The following is a 27,299-nucleotide window of genomic DNA, read 5'->3' as shown; positions in this document are numbered from 1 at the left end:
CTGCTACCTTGTTGGAATAAGGTTTAAACCAGGTCCTAGCAATCTGCTGACTTGGAGCTGTGAAACAGGAGCCATCTGCAGATCACACGTGACTGGTTTTGCCTGCAAATGCCACTCATTTGGCATGCAGGACATGGGTTTGGTGGGTACCACTGGAGGTACAGACAATGCTCTCCAGAAGAGCCAGAGCAGCGAGGACAAAGGGCTGGTTCTGGTCAGCGTAGATACTTGAGAGCTGGGACAGCTCTCCCTGTCCTTGTGCCCACCCTGCTCTGCCCTGAGGTGGCTGGGAAGCGTTGCTTGCCAGGGTCAGAATGGCATGGTGGGGGGAGAGAGTGGTGCCCTTTCCTATGTCTGTGTGCTGATTACACTGAAAGGCTTTTTCAAGTCAATTTTTTTGTAAAGAAAATGCTTTTGTCCCCAGTGGCTGGACCGAGATGGTAGGTTTATTATTCTGATGGTCTTAGAGTGTGAACCTGTAACTTATCTTGCAGTATATTCTCTACATCCTTTCACTTGGGCACCCAGAGCATGACCAAACATCTTCCCCACATATTTCAGAAAAGAACAAGACAGGAAAAGCAACGGGTAATATATCTGACTGTATTTCAAAGTTGTTGATTGTAAACAAACTTTGTTGAAGAAATAAAATCACATGACAAGATATCAGAGTGATACTATAAATAAATTTTGTTATTGTTGCCACACTTCACATTTTTGGAACTCGGAATTCAGCTTATGGTGTACAAAATTTGTAAAAATTTATTGCAAGCGTGCCTTTGTGTAGAACAAAACTGGTGTCACAAAAGTAGTTCCCTGTCCCATGCAGAAACACAGCTGTGTGTCTCTTACAGTGAAGAGGTCACACACCTGCATTTCCTGAAAGACTTGGCTGTTATAAAATTGGTCTGAGAAGATTTTTAAAAATAAGCAAAAAAAAAGTAATTTGCAGTGTATATTTTATCTCTGTAATTTATGCTTTCAACAGAAATCTTTAGAATTATAAAGACTATGGAACTTTGCAACAGAACTGCAGTTGCTGATGGTGTGAGCACAGCCCAGTGGTCTTGAAAGCACTCAGCCAGCTAAGGCCCATCTTCGCAATTGGAACTGTCACTGCATTTGATGGAATGTAAGTTGCACACATTGAAAAATAAATGAAAACAAAATGTCAGTGGGGAGACTCCTTCTCCAGAATCCCCATTGTTCCTGTTTCTACTGTGGTGCTTCCACAGTCTGTAGCTTCCATGCTGTGCTGACATGCAGCAGCGCTGTGACGCCAAGGCTGATGACTTCTGAACACGTATAGCCTAGGGAAAGGCATGGAGTGAGGCCAGGGATGTAGCTAAAGCAGGGTTTGTGTTACTCATTCAGCTCTGCAGACTGGTTATGTTAAGCATCAGCCTTTTCTTTTAATTCAAAGGCAGCAGGAGAGGGGGGTATACATGCTGGAATGATGAGAGTTAGAAGGGATCACCTGGCTCCTCTCTCTTCATCCTCTGAACTTTCCTCTGCCTTCTCAAACCCACTGTTGCCCTTGAAATCCTCCTTGTGTCTGTCTACATCCCTCCATGCTGATTAGCCACACCTTCACAGGACCAGATTAATCGCTGGCATAAACCTGAGTTTTGTTATCTCTGATATCACCCCCAGACCATGGGATCAAGCTATTTTTTTATTTTAGTACTGAAATGCCAGGCAAATATTTGGTTTATATCCAGGTTGCAAAATAAGTCGGAGAGACCGGCAAACTGTTTTCCATCAAATGAGCAACTATGTTTCACAGAGACATGCAAATTGTTGAGCAGTCACGTTTTGCAAATGCTTTGACACAGATTATTTGAGAGCAAGACCACAAAGTTACTTTGACACAAGTGAGTTGAGGTTCTGGACAGCTGAACCTAGTGCACTGTGCTTTGCTTTTAAATTTCTAGGCTTTTTTGGGGCAACTTGTGGAAATAGGTCAAAATGCTCTGAAGGCCAGAGCACACATTTCAAGTGTGAAAGCATTTGCCAGAGGGTTTATTTTAGAAACAGAGTTGCAACGGCTGGGAGCAAACTGCATAGGCCTGGAATTTTCCCTTTCCTAGAAAAACTTCTGAGACCAACTTGACTATGAAGTCTGCTTGTCCAAGCAGCTTGGATTGCAAATTGTGATCTTGTGTCTCCCCAGCTTTTTTCCCCAGTCACGCCCTGCACATCATGGTCCTGCAGCACAGTACAGTCCTCTCCCACTGGGTTCCTCACCCAGGGCCCCCAGGCATCCAAGGCTGCTCAGATACAGCAAATGATGCTTTCTTGGGTCAGCTTTCTGCACTACACATCCCATGGACCATCCTGACATCCAATACAAGCAATTATTACTTCAAAAGTGTGATACAAAAGGGATTTACCACTTAAGGCCTTTTAGTGATACCTAACAGCTGTTCACCAAACCCATCAGAGTGAAAGGGCTTCAAAAACAAAGCAAAACACAAAGAAAATCCCCAGACCCTGCCAAAGGTCTCTCTGACAGCAATGCAGAGCTGAGGAATATTACAGCCATGCCAGTTGGAGCAGTGCTGCTGAAACCTCTTTGGGATCCATCCAGACCTGCTGGGACAGAACTAATGGGGCAAAGAGACAACACCTTCACAGTGATTGCAATCAGAGCAGCCTGCAGAAACAATACCCTGTTTCATCTGAGATCTGCAAAATAGCAGAAAGGACCAGCAGAGCAACGCTACAGAAGTAAACTGAAGGGCCAACTCTGTGTGGTCAACCCTTCCAGACTGACCAAGAACCTGAAGGATGCTTTGGATGTGTTCTAAGTGGGAAGCAAAGGAAAGTGTGGGGCAGGAAGCTTCTCCAGGGCTAGATTTCCAGAGAGGCAAGGCTGTCACTCAGAAGAAGAGGAAGAAATCCTTTCTATAAAGCACAGCTGTTCTCAACTGTTTCCCAAGAGTGAAGTGATGATAAAAAGGTGCTTCCAGTTCATGATGCTTCTGGGAAACAAAGATAAGTTTAGGAAGAATAGCGACAAGAATGAATATACATCAAATAGCACTGATGACAGGCTTGCTTTGAGTAGATGATGTGATGAGTTGGTGCAAGTATCCTAGTTAACAGCAGGCCAAATATATACCTGTTTTGAGTTTAGAGTTCCTTGCCCTTGTGAAACTGTGAACAGGCCTTTGACACTTCGGTGTTTTTCTCAGCCAGACTGAGATGAGCTCGTTTTACAAACAACCCATCTTACATCAATCCGAGCGCGAAGGAAGTGCCATGGCAAACCCCAAACAGAGGTGGATGGAAGACTTCATATTCCATCTAAGCCTCAGGGACTTTTCTTAACTCAGTAATTATTTGTCTGAATTTCACACTGTGTACTGGACTATTGCAGAGCTTCAGATTTTCCATACATTTCTTCTAAGTTCCTCTAGGCTTGTTGGGCTCCTACGTTTTATCAAATTTTCTCTTTCCTTTAGTGCAATTTGGTTTTAACTCGTGCCAGCCTGTATGAAGGAACCTGTGCTAAGTCCCACAGCTCTTACTCAGGAGGAAATTATATTTGGCATACTTTCATTTCTAATTAGGAAAAGTGCTTTTGAACAAGAACCAAGTCACTGAAAACACAGAACATGGCCTTAATCAGCAGGAGTGCAAATTCACTTTATAGTTTCATCACCCCCCTTATCTGTGCTGTGCCTTGGTGTCTGGTAGGAAAGGAAAAGCTTTGATAAGCTAATGATGTCTCACGAGTGCTCAGGCTGTTACAGCACTTTGCAATCCTTGCTTGGAAAGTACCAGAGATGCACAGAATTATCAGAGCAGCATAATCCCCCAATCACCCCCTTGTCAGTGGAATCAACTCTACCACAAGTGGACTAAGGCATGGAAGAATGAGATACTGGAGGCTTCTTTCACTACTCACTAGCTCAAGACAGACTTCTAAATAACTGTTAGAAAGAAAAGTAACATCTTTGGGGAAAAAAAAAAGGCCACAGAAATATATTTGGAGGTAAAGAGCAGGAATGCTGTTCTTGAGTTGCTAAATTCAATTTTCTCTAGAAATTACCTGAAGAAAAAAAGGTTGTACTTCTATAAATTATGATTCCTATACTGTAGACTTGTATATAGAAGGGCTGGGGATAGAGAATAGAAACAGAAAATGAAGATGAGATTTCTTTAAATTGTACCCTATTGTCACGTGTACAGATGGACTGAAGTAAAATATGGCAGAATTCCTGCAAGCCCTTGAAGCATTTTTCAATGGAGACAACAGTGGAAACCACTTCCCAGTGGCTTCTAAGCTCTGGCAAGTGTGGCATTACACAATGGGAAAAGAAATGTTTTCCAAGAAAGGATTGTGGCACAACAGACATTTCCTGAAAGTATTGTGCATAGAAGGTGGTTGGTATGCCTTACTGGTGGTCTCGGTTCTTTGAAATAAAGTTTGCATAACATGAACAAGTAATTATCAGTTTTCAGAAGTACAGTTCTAAACAAGTAAGTATCAGTTTTTAGAATGTCAGTGAAAATTCAATTCAGCAGGAGAGAAAGGAGCTGTGCTGTGCTCCCTTCACTACTTCAGTGTTGAACTTCTTTTTTTTCCTGAAAAAGTGTAGAGACATTTCTCTGTGACTTGGTTGGCATTTTGACTGCATTTCACCTACTGCTAAGTTCTCAGATCTCTTACCCAGATTGTCTTAAGGCTACAAACAACCCAAACTATAATTTCACAAGCTATTGCACAATTAGACACACACACACTATAATGAGCATCCTTGCACTACTTTGAGACTTCTTCCCCCCCCCTTTAATTAGGGAGAGGCTTTAATGTTACAAGCAGGTGGGGAACAAATCTGAGTAAGCCAGTTTGTAGTAAAGAAAATAATCCTGCACAGGCTGAGCTGCCATTGACAAACTTTAGCCTTTTAAAAATTGTCCTATATCTTCCTCAATTACTTTGCCTTGGTTGTAGTAACAGGAAAAGTGCAAGATGCTATTTCAGCCAGGAGAAATCTTAATTTTCCCTGACCCTATCCACTTCCAGTCAATAAAAGGAAAAGATAAGGGGGAAGAGTCATCTGTATATATAGACTACACTTTGGTGGCTTTTGCTTGTTGGCTTCAAGAGCCAAAATTCAGGCATTTTGTACATACAAATATATATAAATATTTTTGCTTACTTATGGAATGTTTGTGCATGATAAGAACAACAGTTCCAAATGATGAGGGATGTTTAAGGCTAAGAAAATGAAATTCATTGCAAAGCTATAATTTTGTTTTCCTTTTTCTCCTCTACAAAGGAGACTAAAGCATCTTCCCTGTAATAGTCAGCCACTGTGTAATCCCCCGTCAACACCAATTCTAGGGAAAACTACTCAGGACCCAGTCCCTGAGGCAAAAAGCTAGGATCTCATGATTTGAGCTCAAGTAATCCGCATAATTAACTGCATACATTGGTGAAAATTAAATATTTCAAGGCCTCAGGCCTACAGCCATCCACAAAAAGAAAAGGCATTTTCTGTATGGGATGGCCTAGATCCAGGCCTTTAAGCATACACAGTTATTGTAACAATTGGCCAAGGGCTCCAGATTTATCCCAAGGGCTTACAGTGTAGCTGGAGAGTGGTCTGCCTACTCCTCAGAAATGCCAAGTGGCTCCAAGGTTGTCTTGGAAACCATCCCATGTCTGCTGGGGGCATGGCTATCCTGCACATAGCCCAGCATGGCATGCAGTGTAAGGAAGCCAGACTCTTCTTTTAAGCCATCCCATCAGTAAAGCTCCAGCCATACTTTTCCTTACTGCCCCAGTTTCAACTACCATATAAATTTATGGGATATAATGAGCTAGCAGCTACACTTCCTGATCCAATATAGGCTGGCATTGTCTGAGGCAGGGAGCAATAAGAACACTCTGTGAAATTTCCTGAAAAAAAGAAAAATATAGGTTTATATTGCTGAACATTTATTTTTCATGCTTCGGGCTAGCTGCTGTCTCCCTTTGAATACTTACAAGACTGACAAGAACCAGCTATCGAACACACTCAGTCTGAAGAGGGGTGGTCTCAGTTCTCTGCAGGGTCAAGAAATTCTAAACTTATCCTTGGGTTCCTGTGCAGCTTGGCATTGTCAAGGGCTAGAGTGGTACAATTCCACCCCCTTCATTTGTGGTTAGGAGGCTTCAGTGCACAAAGTTTTGTCCTTTCTCCCATGTTTCCTGGGTGGAGACCTTGTGGACTGAGAAGTGAAAAGGATGCTTAGGAGTTCTGCTGCTGTTCATTGTGCAGCTGGCAGGCAGAGCAGGATGTGTGGGACAGGCTCCCGGCTGTGGCACAAGCAGAACCACCATGGAGTCAGCCACGGCCGTCCCCCTTCTCTCCTTGCAACAGGTGAGATCTGCCTCTAGGTCTATGCCAAACAGTAAGACTTTGGTGGAAAAAGAAAGGTGTCAGTGCAAGGATACTCCATGGGGCAGGCAATCATTTGCTAACCCCTGCTGGATTCTTCCTCTGTTATTATTTACATGCTATGCATTTGCATGTCACAGAATGATGAAATCAGAGGAGTTTCCAAATTTATGTTGGTTACCCTCTATTGCCTCTTGCCAGATAGATACATGTAACCTGGTAAGATTTACACTGATAAATCAATCATTCACTCCATTCCTCTCAAATCAACTTGGGTCATTCTTTGGGAGTAAAACTTTTCAGGCTTGGGTCCTCTAATCAAAATGGTTTTCTGCCCTGTAAGTTAATGCAATTCTGTTTGTGCCCATCACTGCTAACCTTCAGAATACAGAGTTTTTTGATGATTGAGTTGTGGACTGAAATCAATAAAGTGTAGAGGGCAGGGTAGTAGCTCCCCTCAGTATTGATTCCCTCGTTTCAATCATACCTCTCTCTCAGCATTGTTTTCTGAAACTCCAGTGGCTTTCAGATTCCGCAAGCACCAAAACATGGCCTTGACCACCAGCTCATGATGATGCTTGTCCTCTACAGTGTCACTCAGAACAGAAGAACTCTTTGGGCTTGCTCTGTTTTAGCAAGGTTTAAGGTTGGTTGCAACTGGACTTCTTTCCTTTTCTAAGACACAATGCTACGTTATTTTGCTAAACATGTAATCTGCTTAATTACAACTACTGTGACAAGCCCTGAACTCTACCAAAAAGAATTCCTACAGAACACCCCACAGTGATAATGGGAAACACTTGGCTACTAGTGACTTTTTTCTCCTGCCAGCTGTGCGCCAAACAAAATTCTAAAGTGGACCAAAGAGGTCTTGACAGTTACCAAAAAAAAAGCAAGAAATTATTGTTCTTAAAACTTTAACAGTCCATTACATTAGCTTTTTAAGCAACATTTAAGATACAGTTGAAATCAAGAAAAAATATAGTTGGTATATTTTGGTTTCTCACCTGTACACTGACCGTGGCAGTTAAGATGTGAGGCAGTATTACTTACTGGTTTACTCACTGTTAATTACAGTAATTAACAGTAATTAATACTTAGAGTATTAATCACTGTTTGTGTAAAAAAAATGTTTCATCATGGTTAAAACCAAAAATCATTGTAATGTATTTGTCATTTTAAATTCACTAATGTACTTGGTTTCTCCTACCTTTTCCTGTGTTCTAACTGGGATCAAATTGTCTCATGTTACATTAATAAAAATCAAAGGTGAAAAAAAAAAACCACAGAAAGAAGAAATCATGAGTGGTTCTCAGTTCCTGGCTGCCTGCCTGTGAAGGTGGAGTTTGTCAAGATGCCTGCTGCAGTGTCCTCGCTCCGCCTGTCCCAGCGGAGGACAGCGGCAGCGACGCCTCGTGGAACAGCAGCTGCGCTCAGCCACAGCCCACGGTGCAGCCTCGCGGGCTTGTCCCAGAATTCAGCAACTCCAAGGAAGGTGCAGAGTTTCCTGTAATGCCCATCTAGGACTGCTGAGCTGTGCCAGCTTCTGACAAGCTCTTGGCCCAAGAGGAACTTTACAAGATGACCCTGTTCAACATTGAGATGACGGCTAATTTAAGTCTGTTTTCGGTCTACAGATTCCCACAGGGCATTCACATATGCAATTTTGTGTCATCTTTTCCAGTGGCACTTTCTGCATGAGATGTTTACACCCAGCTGATACTAGGAACAAAGTTTGCACCTCTCTAGTGGCATCACTTGGCATTTTTGGATGACAGCACTGGTGGTGTCACAAGTTCCTTGCTTTGCCGCTCCAGGTGTGGTATCTTCTGCTCTCCCTCCAGCCCCTGCCTACGCCACCAAAGCAAAACATCAATGGGTGGGTGAGGTGTCCTCCAAGCCCAGAAGCTCCTTTACAAGTCTTTCACCAAACTGTGCACGGCTGTACCTTGTCACATGGTAGGCCTCTGACATTTTGTAGAGGATGTAGGCATTATTTATAGCAATGCTGATGGCAAACCAGAACACTTGTTGCCAGGTCTTGTTTGGTTTGTGAGAAATGAAATACCTAAAAGCCAAGAAAGGAGGGAAAAACACTGTTCAGCCAAACAATTGCAGCTGGGATGCAAGCAATCACCCCAGACAAAGATCCTGCAGTCCCAAAGGAGAAGCAGACATGGGACTTAATGCCTGGTTCAAGTATTATTTAAAGAAATTTTGTACAATGTATTTGACAGACATTAACAGCAAATTTGCACAATGTTGGACATTTCTGGTGGTATGTAAAAGAGCTCTCAGAAGCAAACTTCAGCAATAATCTCACCTCTGTATCACTCCATGTAAATAAGAGTACTGATAAATATTCCTTGAGCTCACCCATGACAAATATCCTTGTGATAGATGTAGGTATGAATCCCTTCAATATGTAACTAAAAAAAAAAAGCCTCAGTCACATTACATTACAGTTTTAGGAAGCTTGCTGATGCTTCTCCTCAGGTTTATTGTGAGCAAAGGATGATTGCTGCTGCTGTCAACAGTAGGTGGGAGGATGTGGGGGTAGAGCGAGAGCGTACACTGCTGGTAGGTGGACCACAAGGCAGAACTAGAAAAGACTGACATCTTTATATTTAGGTTCTGACTAATTCTAGGCCTGCCAGAATATTCTCCTTCAGTCATAAGATTTCCCATTCTCCCATTTTCCTACTTTCATTTTTTTAGTAACCATTTAAATCTACTACCCCAGCTTTTTTCCGCATTGATTTCCTCAGACCAGATCCCAACATCATTCTCCAGCGACCACCTCCTCCTCTTTCATATCCTCTACTGAATTCTTGCTGCCTTGCCCAGAGCTGGCTAGAAAAATCTGCACTTTTTCTCTCTTCTCAATTTCTAGTTCTTGAAATCTTCTGTATCTCATTGCTCTTCCCACAGCCAAGCTTCACTACTGCTATTCTTACCCTGCTGTTCCTCCCTGCTACATTAAGAGCTAACACTGAGGACACCAATTGGAATTCAGGAGCCAAAAAGTTCTACATTCTGCTCTCTCTTCGTGTAGGTCAGCTTTACATGCAGAACTGAATGTCTTTTTCCTTCTGGCTCCAGGTGATGCAAATATCACCAGGACAGATTATCAACTAAACACTGGCTCCCACTAGAGGTGGAGAGCTGAGCTAGCCTGAGAGACTGGTGGGGCTGGTAGACCCTTGCTGAATTCTCTATCAGTCTGCTGGCTCATCCTCCCATCACTTCTTAAAAGTCATTTATAACATGCAAAGGACCTGTGTCTCAAAATTTCTTTTTTTTTGTCTGATGGATGGGTAGACAGAGCCAAACCAATACCAGCAATGCAGTTCTTGCTTTGTGCAGAGCCAGTATCTGATCTTTGATTTAAACAGAAGTTCTGTCAGAGATTCAGTGAAAGCAGCATTGGGCCCTCAGACACAGCTCAACATGAACAACTCTAACCTTGCAGCAACAGAGAAGGTGTGAAAGAAATACACACAAACATGCACATCTTCTTACTTACTTGCTGTATTTATCATCATATTTGCAGATATAGCTAAGGTGAGCAGCAAAGGCTTCAACTGCCAGTGGGCATGGAATTTCTCCACTTTTTCTCTTAATTATAACTCCTGCATCAATTAGAAACATAACAGTTTTAAACTGACATTGTAATTCTAGCAACTGAAAAATATATTTTCTATATATGGCTTATAAAATAAACATTATTGACAGTTTTCCTCCTAAAGCTGGAAAATTATCTGTAACAGAGATGCTAATTTGATTTCTTTTCCCACAGGTAGTAAATTGAACAAGTGGAAGGGGAAGAAGAGGGATCATTTTTCAGTTGGAAATGAATAGGTGTTAGACACAAACATCTTTACCATATATTCAAAGGAACCCACACATTTCTGTAATCCCACAGTAGCCCCCTATAGACAGTATTAGTCTCCCCTTTTCTGGGCCACAAGAAGTTGTGGTCACCTCTAGAGCAGTAACTTGCTGTTATATGCTTTGAATTCTGGAGGTCCCAAATTAGTCCTGTGAAATTAAATCCTTTGCTTATCTCCACCCATGGGGGCCAGCAGGGAACCTTCTCTTCACTGGGTGCCAATCGACACAGAGAAGAAAATACAGTAAGAAGGAGCCAACTGGCTGAAGTCAGTGAAGACAGAAGAGAAGCTGGCAGGTGACTGTGGTCTCAGAAATGAAAAGCAGCCTGGTCCAGCTGTGGGGAGCCAGAGCTCAGAAGTACCCGCAGGTTGCTCACTGGAGCTGAGCACACTTTTCTCTGCCTGCAAGTGCTGCTTCCTGTCCTTCCTGGACAGCTGGCTTGATAATTCAGCTCATCATAGGGGATGGCAATCCTGCCTACTCCAGAAATCTGTGGAAAGTCAACAGGCATCACCCTGCAGCCTTCCACCAACCACTCTTTGCACAGACAGGTGCTAGAGCAGGTTATTCTGAAATGGGCCCCTTTCCTTCATGTGGTCTATCTTTGACCTGGCCTTATCCAACACTACAGCAGTATCTGTAACTCCAATGTCTTCCAAAGAAACTCCCTTAGCTCTTTTCTGATGTATTGCTCCTGGAGAAAGCTCCCTGTAGGAAGAAAGGGTAGGTCAAACAAACTTAGAGCATAGGAGTCTGTTCCCTAACTTTTGATCTTATGCCCCCACAGGTTTCAATTGTAGGCTCTCCAGGGTATGGAGCACCACTATGGCACACTGCCCAGTGAGGCTCCCTTCTCTCAGGTACAACACTATTTTGTCCAGGTCTAGAGACAACGGGCTTGGTTGCATCCTTTCTCAGCATTGTTTCAGTACAGGTACAATCCTTGGCTTTCTCCTTTCTCAAGCTTTCAAGAAAATTTCTTCACCTTCCTTCTGCCAACTCTTTTACAATCAGCCCTTAAATGCTACTCACGTTTTGATTACAGACTTCACCATTTCATTCCTCCAGCTGGAAGTCTCATTCCATCCATTATCTCTGTCAAGCCCCCTGTGCTGTCCTAGCTGGCAGGCTCTATTTTGAAGCCAGTATGCGACATACTAAATGTCATGTTACAGCTGAGCCATGCAGAAATTTATTTGGGGTGTTTAAAGTCTGATTTTTCAAGAGTCCAAAATTATATTCCCTCTGAATTGCTCAATACACTCTCCTTTCACCTCTGCCTCCTCAAACTGGGTATAAATGTAGCCCAAGGAGTGGGGGGAAAAACCAATCAAACAAAAAAAATTTCTTCATTACATTCATGTAATTATTATACTGTGCTTTTGATTCTTTTAATGAGTCCTACACATATCTGGCCAGCATGAGGTAAAAAGAACTGATACACCATCAGACTGCTGCATTAGTGCTGAAAAATCACTTGCCATCTCATCAGGGCAAGTCAGGGAAGGGTAAGAATGTTTCTAGTACAAGTGTTAAAAAAAAAATCACCTTCTTTCTCCTCTTGCTCTCTTCTCTTTCTTCCTCTTCTCTTCCTTTGGAGAATTTGTATTTCCTTTGCAATTTGCTGTGTATTCATAATCTTTAAAGGAATGCACTGCAGTGGCAGAACCATATACTCCCTATTATATTCCCCATGCCATTCCCCTGTTTTGAGACTATAAATAGCTTTATAGGCATACTATTTTTAGCCTTTCCTAGGCTTGTTTCATAGCCATAGCCCAACTTCCTAGGGAAGACAACTGTCAGAGCTGGGTCATTCCTAGCTGCAGGTCTCTGTGGCACGTGGTCCTGAGCTGACTCATCGGCACATCCCGATGAGCCATTTCCCCTCCTGGTCCTCCCCCAGCACTGCTGTGTTCCCATCCCTGGCAGCACTCCAGGGAACACACCACCTGCACTGCAGCCACAGCCTGCCTTTGCTTCCATGCTGGAAAGGGTGTCGACTGCTGGCCTCCATCCTGTCACCACAGAAAGGCATCACCTTTTGGGTTTGGTGTTCTTTTAACCCTTTTTTCATTTTAATTAAAAATTTTCAGCTGCATGCTTGTGAAGCAAGGCTCGAGAAATACTACCTCAAATGAAACAAGCCAAAAATGAAAGATTTACATATGTTTGTTACCACTTATTAACACTTATCCTAAGCCTATCTAGAATCATGCTTTTTTGAAAATGGGAGTCCCCCTAACACCAGCACTTGCATCCATCTTGTCAAACCCTGAGATTTCATAACAGTATAGAAGAAGGCATTGCATGATCCAAGTGCTATCTGGCTTCTTACCAGGACTTTGATTTCTTACAGTTCTTTATTGGAATTACCAACATTCAGCGCTGTACAAGGTCTGATGATCGAGGTCTTCCCATTGGGGTCCTCCAGCCCCCCCCAAACTCACCATACTTGGACACAACCTCCTGACTCTAGGCTCACAAAGGACACATGGAAAAGGTAAGCTGAAACCCTACGCTTGTCCATTCTGAAACATGCTTTTTAACATCATGCTTCTTTCCCCAGATTTTCCAATTCTGGGCCAATATCACAAGCTGATTTTTTCCTGAAACTGGACTGTCACCAGTCACCTGTCACTCCAGCTTCTCCTGCAGTAAGAACCACACAGAGAGACTCAAACAACTCCTTCATACAATTGTGATGGCTCCACAATATCTCCCATCTTCTCACAAGTCACTTTTGAGATGCTAACATGCAGCTCTTTATTCCTTGCATATGTGGCACATGCTCTGTTTTCTATGCTTAGTTATTGACTGTTTAGTAGAGCTAGCTGGTGAAGAGCAGCTGTGGAAGCTCTTCTCAGAAAGAAGCTACTTAAAAAGATCTTGGGTTCAACAGTTTTTTGCTGAAGATGTTTTTCTGGGCATCCTACTGGGAAGCAAGTGAGGTTGCTGCCTGCTCCATCCTGCTACATATGCAAGGTAGAAAAGATTGCAATTATTTCTAGAACATAATAATGGAGATGCTGAGCAAATAGGCATCAGATCTAGAGTGAAAAACCAAAATGCAGCCTTGTCCCACAGATGGGGAGATTTCGACCAGGACACAGATGACCTGCTTTAGAATAAGTTAGCTTTTTAAACTCTGGGGGTCCCTGTCTCTTTAAAATTCTCACTTCTTCTGTAATACAAGCACAAGGAAAAATTAAAGCTTAAGAGCAATTAAAAATCTGACCAGATTTTGTTCTAGGCAGAAACTACCTACTTGATAGCAGAGTAAGCAGGATATGTTTGCAAGACCAAAGGAATTAGATCCACCCTTGAGTATCTGAGATGATGTATTATGACATGCTGGTTTAAAACATCTATAATATATTACCTGCTGCATCTATGAATAGTATTCATAGATCTGCTCTGACAAGTGAACTGCCCTCCTGCTGCCTCTGGTTTGGGTGGGATTTGCACTCCAAGTACAGGCAAGATTTACCTTCTTGACTTTTTTAAAAATTGCAATAAATAGTTAATTATTAGCTATGTCCACCTCTTTTCTCATCCTAAGTGTTCTGTTGACCATCTCTTGCCTACTGTTTCTAAGGTTTTTCTCTTCATGGCCTCCTCCAGCCCACGCACACTTACACTCAGCCAAATGCAAACACACTGTGCGTCACCAGACAATCCCACTGGCACCAGTCTCTGTTCAACTACCCTGTGTGGCTTTTAACCCTGCTTAACTACCTCCTCTCCCATGTAACATGGGCTGAACATGTCTGTGCTACAAGCCTGCCTCAAGCAGCACAGATTTCTCCTCTTCCTCCCCTATATGTAAACGTACCTTAGAGGAGACTGGTGGTCCAGCTTCTCTTGAGTTGGTTCAAACTCTCTCTGCTGCACTGACTTTAGCGATGCCAAATCGGAGGCAAGCAATCTGGTCTCTTGCCTTCCCACTGAGCTCCCATCTGTTCCCATGTCCCTGCTAGAGACTCTTTGCCCAGCATCACTCTTTAAAAAGCCAGTCTCTCTTTTCTGCTCTGATTCACAGTGAACTATGTCAACTGTCCCAGCCAGCATTTGGTGAGCAATGAGTTGGGAAAGCCTTGGCCGTCACACACACACAAAGGTCGTAATCAGAAATACCTCACACACACCACCAACAATCCCATCTATGCCAAAACAGACCCAAGGTCAATCTCAAGTACAACAGCTCACACCTCCACGTTCTGATTTTAAAGGATGCTGCCAGCACAGTCTGCTCTTGCTCCTCTTTTTAACAGGGCAATTAACACTGATGTTTATAGAGTATTTTCCTAATATTTATGAATTATAATCAAATGCTCCATATTAGTCTATAAAAAAATAAGTAGTAGTTTGTAGTGATAGGTCTTGTCCAGTTAATGCTGCCGAATGATCTAAATCCAGCAAAAAACACAAGGAAAACAGTAGAAATCTGATGGTGAAAGCCCCCCATGGAGAGCTACATTACTCCAGAGACTGGCTTCAGCAGTGTCCAAGTGTCATACTTCCTTCTCATAAGTATTTTCAGCATTTGTGCTCAGACATCAGTCCATCTGAATCACCAAGTCCTCACTCTGCTGGGATGCCCAGCACAATTCCTCAGAATCAGCCATGCTTTGCTTAGGCAATGAGCCTCCTGGAAAGGCACTGAACAACACACCAAGTCAGCTTTCTCAGCTTACCATACACTAATTCCAGGCCTTAGCTTTGCTTCTGTAATCTGTAAACACATGTGAAAGTTGCTTGGGATTCAGAAAATTAGTGTAGGAGATGCCTTTGAATTGGTGGCTTTGTATTTAAATGTTTAAGTTACACTCATTTGTCTCTGGCAGTTATACATAAATCTGAATTATAAAAATTCTAAGAAACTGAAAAAACATTCTCATTGAAAAACTAATTTCAAGAAGTTTTAGTCATTGCATTTCACAGAAGTTTTCAAATGTTCCTAAAACCATCTTATACTTTCAAAAAGGGAAATATTTCAGCAGCAAGAAGCTCTCTGTAATTATTTGAACTATCCAAATTATCTATTTCGGTTTCTTTTCATCGACTGCCAAAATCAGTTTAACATACAGCAGGAAACCTTAATCATATCTACTTCTGGCAAAAAAGATACTTGTTTGTGACTAAGTTTTTACTAGATAAGAAAAATTAATTGTAGGATCTGCTTGGAGTTCAAAGTACATCATGACATTTATTAATTTTTCTGTTGCAGCAATCCTACAAGATGCTTTGCAAATGGAGCTAATATTGTTTTATCCAGTAATCATCTTCCTTTCTCGGACCATCAGCAAAGATATAATCTTTAAACCTGAAAGGACAGTGCCTCTACCAGCTCAGGCAAGGATGCTGTATTAGCAGTAGGCTTTTTAACCTTTGTATGGGAAAGAAAGAATAGCTGCATGAAGATACAAAAGGGAAGTAATCACTACAGCTACTGTTTATATAGGATGTATGATCAATTATAATCAACCTCTTTGTTCAGGCTTATTAGCAATCTCAGTGACTCACTTTGGCTTGTGACATAAAGCATATGCACTTTTGAGATGAGAAGTAGGAATATTGCTTACCTTGTTGAACTGGAGAATAGGCATTGGTCAGAAAACGAAAGTGCCCTTTATTGTACCAGCAAATCAATGACATGTTTCCCTTCATTCTTATTCTGTACTGTCCTCTGGACTGTGGAGTTGCAGAATTGTTCAGCATGGATGGAGGTAGGCCTGTGCAGTCACTCTTCCTGGTGCTCAGCAACCCACAGCAGTAAATCTCTGCATGTGAACAAACACATTCCCTATTAGCAAGCCATTGCATGGACCTAGAGAGCAAAACCATCAGAGCAAGCCTGAAAGACCTCTGAAAGAACTTCCCCTACAACGTTCTTGTCCAACAGATATGTCAGCCAACTGGTTTTCTTCTGTAATACCAAAGATTTGTGTCCTACAGACAAATGCATTAAGCCTGATCTCTTGTTGAAATATATTGAGGCCTCCTGCACTGAAACAACAGGAAAACAACAGGAAAATAATTCAGGGCATTTTCCTAGTAGTAACACCAACAATCTCTGTTTAACACTACAACATGTTTAAAACTGGTCTCAAAAATTCCCCAGTGGTGATAGGCATTATGGGACAAATCAGAATTTATGATCTGAGAGAATCTTGGCTGTTTAACTGAAAGAATAAATTTTGGAGGGAGCAGGGAGGTAGGGAAACATCTCAGATGTTAACTGAAATAAATTCTCCTACATGACTCCTATGATGTTTTTAGTCACAATAGTTTAATCTACAGCCTCCCTGTGCTGCCACAATCTTGATTTTTAGCTCAATACTCCTCGCACCTGCATCATCTGCTTTGCTAAGGAAATCCTGCTTAAGCAGCTAAAAACCACTGAAACCACTGGTTGATTAAAAAAAATGCATATGCCAGAAGGATGGAGAAGATGGAAATTTCAGTGCAAACTGATTTTAGGGCACTAAAGCAAGCGCTGATCTTGTCCTGCAAAGACACCAGAGGCTTTTGCAGGAGACACAGTCTGCTGCTCACAGCTTCTTGGCCTTTTCATATGTGAGAGGCAATGAATAAAATCTAACACAACAAAATGCATCTCAATATAGCCAGGCAGGCACAAACAAGGTTTGAAAACAACATTAATAACAATGCTTGAATTTTTCATTAGGCTTGAAATACTAACAGCCTATTTCTGTTAGTCCAAGAGAAGCAGATCTTCTAGATCAAACTGTTCCCTGACTCAAAGAAATCTTGGGTGGAAATTTCCATGGTCTCCCTCAGTTTTGTGTTAACCCATTTGAGCAGAAAAAAACAGTGGGCATGGAAGCAGGTGACATCTGTGCACATCTTGTGGTGGTTGAAAGCTCATCTGTCAGCTAAGTCTGCTTGATCAAATTTTTCATCATGCTGAATTTTGCATTATATCCTTACAGTGAAAATACAAAGTCAGTATGCAGTGTCTGGCTTCCCCTAAACACGTTTCATCTGTTCTTATGTTTCCTTAAACATGTTTCCTCTATTCCTGGATTTCCATTTATGTGGCTCTTCTGCCTCTGTTTTTCTGGAAGCACCTAAGCTCTTGAGTGCAGGGGCAGCCTTTGTCCTTGCCTATAGTGACTGGCATGCTGAACATCCCCTCAACAGCTCCCAGACACTACAGGAATACTAATAATTAATTGCATATACTCATGCATTGGTCCAGTTGCTGTGGGCAGATCTACAAAGATCTTTCTTTCAATCACAAATTTAAGACACTGATGAGAGAAGAAGGTCAACCAACACAGCAATGGGAAAACTTCATTCTCAAGGGAGAAACCTGCGCTCCACCGGTTATTCCTAATGAGTGAATCAGTCCCTGGAAATCTGTAAGTTCCTTCCACAAAAGAAAATGAGAAAAGCCTGATGTCAACAGGCTTACAATCATTATAGAGGGAACTGCACCTCCAGTGGAAAGATGACTTTTTATTTTTCTTCTTAAAAATTTCTTCTGCTGCTAAGAGGTACCCAAACAGCGTAGGTCACATACCTGCAGACTATGCCATTAACATAACAAATATTTATAAAGCTTTCTTCTAGCCAACATTAAGATCTTCTTGCTTTGATAGCAAGCAAACCTGAGAAGAATTTCCTTAGCTGCCCAGAGTTTATTATTCATTGAAATGTGATACTTTTTTCCAGGAGGCTGCAATGGAATAAAACCAAGCTAATAACTACATTATTGTGCAAAACCTTCAAAACAGCAACAGCTATCTTTGAGATCCCATAATAATTAGTTGCAGCCTTTCCTTTTATTGTAGCAATAAGCCTGCAAAAACTTCCAGCAGGTGTTCCACTACTCTTGTAGAAAATGGGAACCATTTTCTCTCTAAGGAACACATCGTGTAGCCTTCCTGCACTTCCAGCCTAGAAAAGTGCAGCACCTCTGCAGATTTACTAGCATCTCTCATCATGGATGAAACCCTTAATCTACTGTAGAGGTTTTTAAAATCACCCAGTTACTATAGCAATAGAAGCAATAAAAATTACACCCATCTGGCTCAATGAAGTTTTTGTCTGTAATTAAATCAGAATCACAACAGGTGTTTTCTGCACACACAAGAGTCAGTGGAAACAGTTTGTTCTCTGGTCTTCTTAAACTGTAGGTGCAACATAAATGAATACACCTAAGATAGTTTAGCAAAGAAGAAGAAATGTGGTACAGTCACCCAAAACTCATTCCCAGAGTCTCCAGCCTCCACAGAGCTTGAGCTGAAGCCTGTTTCACCATATCTTCACTATTACAGTTCACAAAGGCCACCAGGCTGGAGCTAATTCAGGCAAAAACACACATTCTGAAATCATTTATTCTGCATGCAACACTGGGTCAAGTCAGAGCTAGGAAACCAGGGTGGGGCTGCAGTGGGGAGCAGAAGTGAACTTGCTTTAGTCAATGTGCTGGAGTTGCAGTATCCTGCAAGCCTGGTGGGAATGCCATGGTCAACCAGGCTGGCAGTTCTTGCAGCTTTGCCAACACCAGCCCCTCTGCAGAACAGAGCCAGCTGCTCCTCCTGGTTCAGTACATGCAGAAGAGACTTTCAGGGATCATATGTTTAAGAGAAGCATGGAACACAGGGCTTTAGGAGGTTTTGTCCTCTAAAAAGGACAATACTAATGCTTAGACAGGGAACAAGGGATGTGACTATGAATGAACGTCACAGCAAATAGCAGTGACAGCTGTCTGCTCACAGAACAGAGAATCTGGGGCATTTCAGAGCAGGTTTCCAGTTCTATTCAGAGACCAGTGAAAGAAATTCTTTGTATGTCCCCTGAAAAAAAGGTCCATTCAGGGTTTTGATTTTGAAAAAGATCAGAGTGCTATCTTATTTTCTGAAGTTTTCTCAGTTCTTGGTATCTTCACATAGGTCTTAGAATAATGTTCACTGACATCCCTTTATATTACAAGGCACATTATTGTCTCCTGTGGTACAGTGAAGGTGCTACACCACAGGCTCTCAATAAAGAGAGAGAATTATTGTCTTTAACAATAATGCATGTGTGGGCTAGGGTGAGGAGAAGTGAGTGATAGTTAAGATTTTACAAAATTTTTTTATAGGATCAGAGGGTCCTATGGATTAAAGAATAGCTCAGGCTGAAAAACAACTCAGGAGGTCTCTAGTCCCACCCCCTGACAGAGACAGGTGAGCTCTGAGGCCAGACAGTGCCATTCAGGGCATTATCGTGTCTGGGCTTGTAAACTTCCAAGGACAGAGACTGCACAACCTGTCTGGGCATCCTGCTTCACTGCCCTCAGGAAAAATCCTGCATCTGTCTGATCATCTTTTGTTTCAGCCTAAATCTGTTATTTTTTGTCCTTCCACAATGTACCACTGTAAAGAGCCAGCTCCATTCTCATGAAAGGGTAGCATAAAGCTGCTGTTGCATCTCCCCAAAGCCTCTTCTCAACCTGAACAGGAACAGCTCCCTCCCCAGCAGAGTATATTTGTATACAGAGTATTCTTGCACTGGGAGCATGTTGTCTAAAACAGGAGGCAATAATCACCTCCCTTGATCTACAGGTTACACTCCTGTTAACACAGCCTGGGACAGCGCTGACCAGCTTGGCTGCCAGGGCATGCTGCTGACTCAGGTTCAGCATGCTGGTTACCAAGACCACAAGTCCTCTCCATCAAGAATTTTGAAAGGAGCTAATAAAATTTTAGTGGGTGACTTTCCAGATTTTCCAAAATTGCCTTTAGCTGCCTTAAAACTTTCATGTTTCCAGAAAGTCTATGGCTTCCAAGCATTATTTAAATCTTTCCCTATTTCTCCGTTGATAGCCATGAAACCCCCAAACAAAATAAAGCAGTTAAAATCAATATAAGTTTCTTTTTGGTTTTGGCTCTCAATGGGATCTTTCCACCACTGGTCCTGATCTCGCCCAGAAATGGAAGTTTCTTTAACAAAAACAGTAAATGTATCAGTTTAAGAATGGGTCTTGAACTGTCATGAGCACCTAAGCATAGATACTTTTCAACAGGCCCTCATGACATTTTCTGGTCATGGTGTTGCTCTGTTCAGGTTTAGCTGAAGTCATACACCAAAAAAGAGTCACACACCAAAAAATCCCAACCTAGACTTCATTGCTGAAGGAGACTTTGTGGTAGATCAGGAGAGATCTCTCTGTCCAGTCCAGGCTTCTTTGCTTGCCGCTCCCCACATGTACTGCTAATGCAGCAGGATCCCAGCAGGTGCTGGCAGTACACAATCTGCTTTGCAGCAGAGTCAATAAACACCATCTCCTCCAAGGCTCTTACTGACTTCACCACAGCTTGACATCTCAAGCATCTCACCTCTCCCAGTGTCTCACAGTCCTTCCAGCTCAACACTTCCTTGCAAAACCTCTTTGCTAGCCCCTAGCAGCTCATGGCAAATGAAGACAATCCCACTGCCTTATTAAACAGAAACATTTTTCTCCCCATGATCTTCTTTATGTACAAGTGCCATGCTACATTGCAAAGTCAATAAACCTGCTCTCTCGGTGTCCACCCCCTACCCACCTCATAGCTTCGCCCCTAGAAAGGTGATAGGGTGTACCAGATCTGAAATTTAATTTTGGAGGCAACTGTCAGAGATTATGAAGTCTCATGAAGCCATATAACAAATCATGAACCAAAATGAAATCTCAGTGTTGCATTAGCATATTTGATCAGATAGTAAGTCAAAATTACATGTTTTTTAAAGACATTACTGAATTTGTCACCTGCTAGAAACCATTAATTTGAATTATAGGTGCAGTGTAAAGCACATATATGAATAATTCAACTCTGTGAACAATTTGAATTATCTGCAAGTAATAAACATTCAGCCAGTTTAGCAGCCATGTATCTTTTCTCCAGGGTTTCTGACCAAATGATCATGCCAGATCATCTTTATCCTTCTCTGGCTGAGCATAGAGGATGAACTCAGTCAAGCTATCTGTCCTTACAATTAAACCTTAACATTTCATCTCAGGTACAATGAATATGTGTGTTATCTTCTGCATTTTTTTAAACTAACATTTTTCATCATTGGTTTGGTAGTCTTAAAAATGTAATGCTTATAATCAGCTGAGAAAAGCCATCTAACAAAGATAGGTCTCTGCTCAGAGGAAAAACTCCAGTGCACTATAAATATGCCCTACTCCTTCCCCATTTGCATTTGTCTGTTTGCAGCATTTAGGAAACCATGGCTCTTTTATGAGGTATGCAGATATTCCACTGTAGCCAGTGAGCTTCCAGCTTGCCTGAGTTAATGTAGGAGCTAAGTTCTGCATGGAGCTCAACAGATGCAGCCCTCAGTGCCAGCACAGTCTGTAGTGCTAAAACTACAGCACTGGTGCAGCTCAATGATGTTCCCATTTTAAATGAGAATTAACATATTGCCTCAATTCCCAGACTTTCCCCCTGTTTCATTAATATAATGGTCGGTGTGGGTTTCATTTTCTGCAATGACAAAAAAACTTGGACAGCAGTGGAGTGTCAGCAGACAGCCTCGTAGCTGTGATGTGTGATGGCAGCCTCCAGCCTCATTGCTGGGAAGGATCTTTTCCATGCACCTCATCACTCTGAAAGGCTGTGCTGACTGAAGAACAAGACCAGAGTGATACGGAATGACTCAGAACTGACTGGCTAGAGTGCAGGATCCTGTAATGGCAGGGCAGTCACAAGTCCTCAGCTTTGCTGAAGCAAAGCAACACATGGCTTTTCCATGCTCAGAGTGAAGGGGCATTTGCCAGAAAGGATGACCTGGGATTGCTCCTCGCAGTGGCAAGAGACTTGCTTGGGAGAGCTGTATCAATGGACAGTCCACTGATAAGTGTGTTTTTGCTAATGGAGAGTTTTATTATGCTTTCAAAACTAAAACCTGTCCTTATCAAGGTATGTTGATAATAGCAAAAATCCCTCAAAACACAAAACCCCAAACTTTTCTAGAGCTTTTGCAAAGGCATAAAATGTCCTCTAGAGAAAACACATCTTTAACAGATATTAAACCAAAAAAGACTTCTAAGGCACATCTCTAAGGATTCATTCTATCCTTCATCTTCAGATAGGAAATTCCTTGAAAAGTCCCCCAGGTCACATAACAGATTTCACCTCACATTTCTAAGTCAAAGAAAAAAAGCAAGCACTTTAAATAACCATATTAAAACTGTTTTTACATCCTCATTTTGAAGATTTAAAAAGGAAGATTTAAAAAGCAACTTAAAAAGTCTTCTGCACAGTGCCTTCTCATGAATGAGAAGTTTTCTTAGACATGAACAACTTATCTATACAAGGAATTGAAATGTCACTGAAAACTTTGGGAATTTTTTCATGCCCAGTGGCATGAGGCCCTAGGTCTGTTGCCATTAAAACTCAATGAGTCACGCAATACACACCTTGCTTCTCAAATTCTTCAAAGAGATTCAGGCTGGTAATGCTTGGGCCTGTGAAGATGATGTAGTTCTTCCCAGAGGCGTTCTGACAAAGGCTTTTGGCCACCATGCTGTGAAGCTGTGGTTTGTTCTTCAAAGCATCCAACCCATCAGCACCACTCCCTTCCTTGAGATGGACATAAATCTTAAATGAGAAATGGTAAGAAAAGTCAGAAGGTTGTAAGGAATCTAGAGGGAGCAGATGCAATTCCCAACACACCTACACAGCTCAACTTGAGACAAGCTGAGAAGGCAGCAGACACTAGCTACAAAGGCTAATTAAAGTCCCTCTCAAGGGCCTGTTGCTTTTAAACCAATTCAGGTTAGCTGGCACAGCTACTGATAAATATGGCATACTTCACCTCACTTCTGAGGCTCCTGTCACTGTTGTGCAGTTTGAAGATTGTTTGCTTGGCAGGAAAAGACTCCAGTCATAACTGGATTACATGGTATACTGAATCTGCATAGGCTTCATTGCTGCTAGCAAAAGGAGAGCATGGGAACTTCAGTTTCAAGAAAGGCCAGTGTAAGATGACCAGAAGCAAATGGCCCATTACCTTCACTGCATTAATATTCAGATTTATTTCCCATTTGCAGTAACCATCAGGTTGTGACACAAGTGTGTGTGCACTCCATAAATGAGCAAAATGCACACCCAAACAGCCACAACACCCTCATCAAACTCCCCAGGCACAGTGCTAACACTTAGATCCTTTACAGAGATCCTGATTTGGAAGCAACCCACCAAAACAGTTTGAACCATGCAGAGGGAAAAAATGTGTAACCCTTCGGTTGTACACAAGCCTTCTATTTTATTTCACTGACAATATTTTAGAAGCACAACTTTCACCCCAGTTCAACACTTATTAAAGCCAACTAGGCATCCAGCCTTCATCTTGTTCTAAGAGCTAGCAGAAATAACCTGCTGGAAAGAGAAATAAGAAGAAGCAAACACTGTACTCTGTTACTCAAATACTACTGTAATCTCACGGAACTTGCAAATATTTAAATAAACAAATGCAAATTTTCAGAAAAACGTGCCCAGGCCTGCTTTCTGACTTTAGCTCTGAAATACTCAAATCTTTTATGAATTACAGAAAATTTTACCCGTCAAAGAAGAAACTGAAACTTGTTAAGCATTCAGGGGCAGGAGGAAAGTAATTTTGCCTTGGTTTTTGGAGTGATATATCCACAACAACTTTGTTAAATTTGTTTGAGAATTCAACCATGCAAAACATGCATCATTACTTTTCTGTATAGCTTATTTCTCTTACCAACAGATACTGTTACAAATGAAAATTAATAGCAATCCTCAGAAAACAAAAATGCTCGTGTTTGCACTAGTGCTCCCAGTAATTTGTAACTCAATGATCTTAGAAAAGAACAGAATTCAATTAGACAGCATCTCCCTGTTTTAGGTGGTGCATCTCCCAGCACTGGTATTCTGTGTAATATTCCCTAGCAATTCATGCATCATGGAACAGACCTCAACAGAATGTGTTACATATGAAATTTCTGGGAAATTAGATATAATTTGTATTTTGAAGGAACTGACAGGCTGAAAACAAAGTTGGTTCAAGGACAAATGCACACTAATTCCAAAACGTAGAGTGTATATTAACAGGAAGTCTTAAATACACCTTTTATCTTAAAAAAAAAAATTAAAACCCCTTTTATTGATAGAAACAGCTCTCAGAGGAGGGCAAAGGCAGCAATGTTTGCAGACTCCCTGATTCTGCTCCACTAATTTTGGATGGCTGTCAAATTTGTGCTTTCTGCAGTTCTAAGCCTGAGGACTAGCTAATTATGATAAGTCATTTAGAGTATTAATCAAGGCTCCAGAGAGCCAGTGGAATGCATTCAAAGAACAGATTGTTCCAAATTTACAGCAAAGGTATTTAGTGATTATTGGCAACAAAATTAAGATTAGGTTACTAGTATGTCAGCACAGAGACCACACATCAAACACTCAAAATCTACAGACAGGGCAGTGGAGACAGAAGATGCAGACAGATTAGTTTTGACCTTGCATTAGCAGATGAAAACAAAGCAGGAAATCTCTCTAAGTCTCTAGAAGTGTCTTACACCTTACCTTCCCATATCCAGTAAATCTTAGAGTGTCTCCTGCTCCGTGCTTGCTCTGTGTTCCTTGTAGAGTGCTGCCTCTCCAAGGGACAATCCTCTGGCACTGCTGGTGCGCCAGCTGCTCCCTTGCTGTGGGCTGGTTTGTGTCTGCAAGCAGCTCCTTCAAAGAGCATGCCCACCATGTAACTGGCCACTGAGGTATCACTACTTTCATAAGAAGATGTTACACACTTCACAGGTTTTGTTAGCACAATTCCCCGTGCATCTGGCTGTGAATCTCAACCCCTTGCTCTGTTCACCTCCTAGTGCCCATTACTCAAATGCCCATACCCACTGCTGAACCCTTCCTCCTCCTCCAATGCTAAATATTCTTTCTCCTTGGGCACTTCCTTACCTATCCAAAACCAGCCTCTTTTCTTGGCACAGTATTTCTTGTTTTGGAGAAGCATCATTCAAAGCTTTATCACGCCCAGCTTTATTGGGATGATGGGTGACAGCAGCACAGTGTTGGAAGGCATAAAAGCTGCTGTGAAACAGTGCCTATGTACAGATAACTGGCAAAGGCATGGCTTCAAATATCTTTGCAAATGCCTAGGATCCCATATGGCCTTCATTTTCCCTCATCCAACTTATTTCATTCTATCTCAATCCACTAGGATCCTACCAACTGAAGCCCACAGCACTCCCTGCCTTTCTGTAACACATTAAAAGTGTTATTTATCAGTCAGGAATCTGCAGAAAAAGCACCAATTGCCAGAAATTGGCTGTTAGACCTTCATAGGCACAGTCAGAAACTGCTCCCCCAAAATGTTTGTTAAACCATTCACTAGACTTTCTGGTTTGTCCTGGGACATCATTAGAATTTGTGTTCTTTCCATGTGCACCAACAGCAAAATATCTTTAGAAGTACAGGCTCAACAACTGTTGCTGGGTAACAGGTGGGAGCTGCTGGCAGCAAACATGCTCTGCTTCTGTGCAGGACAGCCCAAGCAACACTTCTGGAATATCTGCAGAGATCTCTTTCACTGTCTATCTTTTCTAATGGCTCCTGATACATTTGATCTACAGCACCAATTGGGATAACCTGTACAGATGTGACATCATCTGTCTTCGGAGGTGACTATGGGCTGAAGATATTTAACATGAAGTGCCTTTTCTATTAATTCCTCAATTATTTGTTGAATATTTGTCGAATATCTGTTCTTTATCAGAACAGTGACATGCTCAATTGTGCCTTCTCTCTCTCTGTGGCTGCCTTACTGCACCAGATACTTTCCAGTATGTTTTCATTACCTTCTTGTGGAAAATTCAAAAGGTCTCACAGAAACTGAGTAAAAAACTGAACAAAAGCTCCTCTTGACTGCATATTTAAGAGAACAGGCCCTAGAAACTGAAATATTGGTGATTTTGCTCATATTTAAAGCTCAGATGGCATATTGAAAGCACTTGTGAATAGCACATCCCAAATACTCCACCTTCATACATAATTGAAGCACCCCAGGGTACAATTCTCAAATGAAATAGATGATATTTGGAAGCAAAAAAAGGGCAGAGATAGTAATAAACAGAAGGAAGATTTTGAAAGATATATTGTGCAAAAATATTTCACAAAGGGCAGATCCTAAACAACCACAAAACAGAAGCCATGTTTTTAGATGAATGTTATAAAAGCAAGATAAAAAAGTAGTCATGATTTTTCGATCCTTGATAGCTATTGAAAAAATAACTTTATTTTTTTCTGCAGGCTTCACAGCACACTCACAACTGCACATTCCTAGCACTACTTTCTAGATCCTGCCTCAGTCTTCCCCTCTTATCTCACCTTTAACTGTTGCCATCACCAACACTGCTGGGAGATTCTTCTCTCCAGTTCCATCCTAAATCTGCTGCAGTAATCTCTCCTACTGTAATGATCTCTTCCCAGACAGCCCTTGTCTAGCAGATATTGGTGCCAGTGTTCGTGCTCTTACTGAGCCCAGATCTTTTCATTTGTTCAAGCCTCTCTTCATTCTCTTTCTGCTACTCTAAAGGCTATTTTTTAAAGGGTATACAAGAACATACAGTTTTCCCAGCCTGTTCCCAGCTAGTTCCTAGTGTCCCTTACAAAGCTCTTGATCCCCTTCTTTTCCCCCTCTGCATTCTATTTAGAATGATTTCAATCTGCTTTAACACTTGCAGATGCAGCTAACATCTCTGTGCTATGGAGTGACGAATATCAGTTCTGCTTGCACTTAGTCTTCAAAGTTTCTAAAAAGATCTTTGTGAGACTGGCAAAAAGATGCTGGTAGAGTTGACAATGCAAGTCCAATGTGACTTAGAGTTCTTCGCTTTTCTTTCCTTGATTTCTTATTATTTCTTTGTCACTGAGGGCACAACAACATCTTACCTGCATGGCAGATTGACAACCCATGGGTCAGCAACTCAAGGATCAGCAAATGCAGATTTTGCTCTGTACCTTCTCCCAGGCAGCC

At 41.8% G+C, this 27,299-nt stretch overlaps 1 protein-coding gene across 1 annotated transcript in view; it reads right to left on the bottom strand.

Annotated features, from left to right (window-relative positions):
- Positions 1-600: 600 nt before the first annotated feature.
- The window catches only part of PGBD5 (piggyBac transposable element derived 5), a 67,532-nt gene continuing 40,833 nt past the window's right edge, over positions 601-27,299 (bottom strand). The window contains exons 4-7 of the mRNA XM_009092833.4: positions 22,708-22,888; positions 15,875-16,072; positions 9,922-10,027; positions 601-8,463 (exon numbers count right to left, since the gene is read on the bottom strand). Coding sequence (XP_009091081.2) covers positions 8,268-8,463; positions 9,922-10,027; positions 15,875-16,072; positions 22,708-22,888 — 681 coding nt within the window. The 3' untranslated portion in view covers positions 601-8,267. The remainder of the gene's footprint in view (positions 8,464-9,921; positions 10,028-15,874; positions 16,073-22,707; positions 22,889-27,299) is intronic.

Source organism: Serinus canaria, chromosome 3 (assembly GCF_022539315.1).
Source record: "Serinus canaria isolate serCan28SL12 chromosome 3, serCan2020, whole genome shotgun sequence".
Classification (NCBI taxonomy): Eukaryota; Metazoa; Chordata; class Aves; order Passeriformes; family Fringillidae; genus Serinus; species Serinus canaria.
Note: the sequence above shows the minus strand (reverse complement) of the source record. Positions and strands in the feature narration are given on the sequence as shown.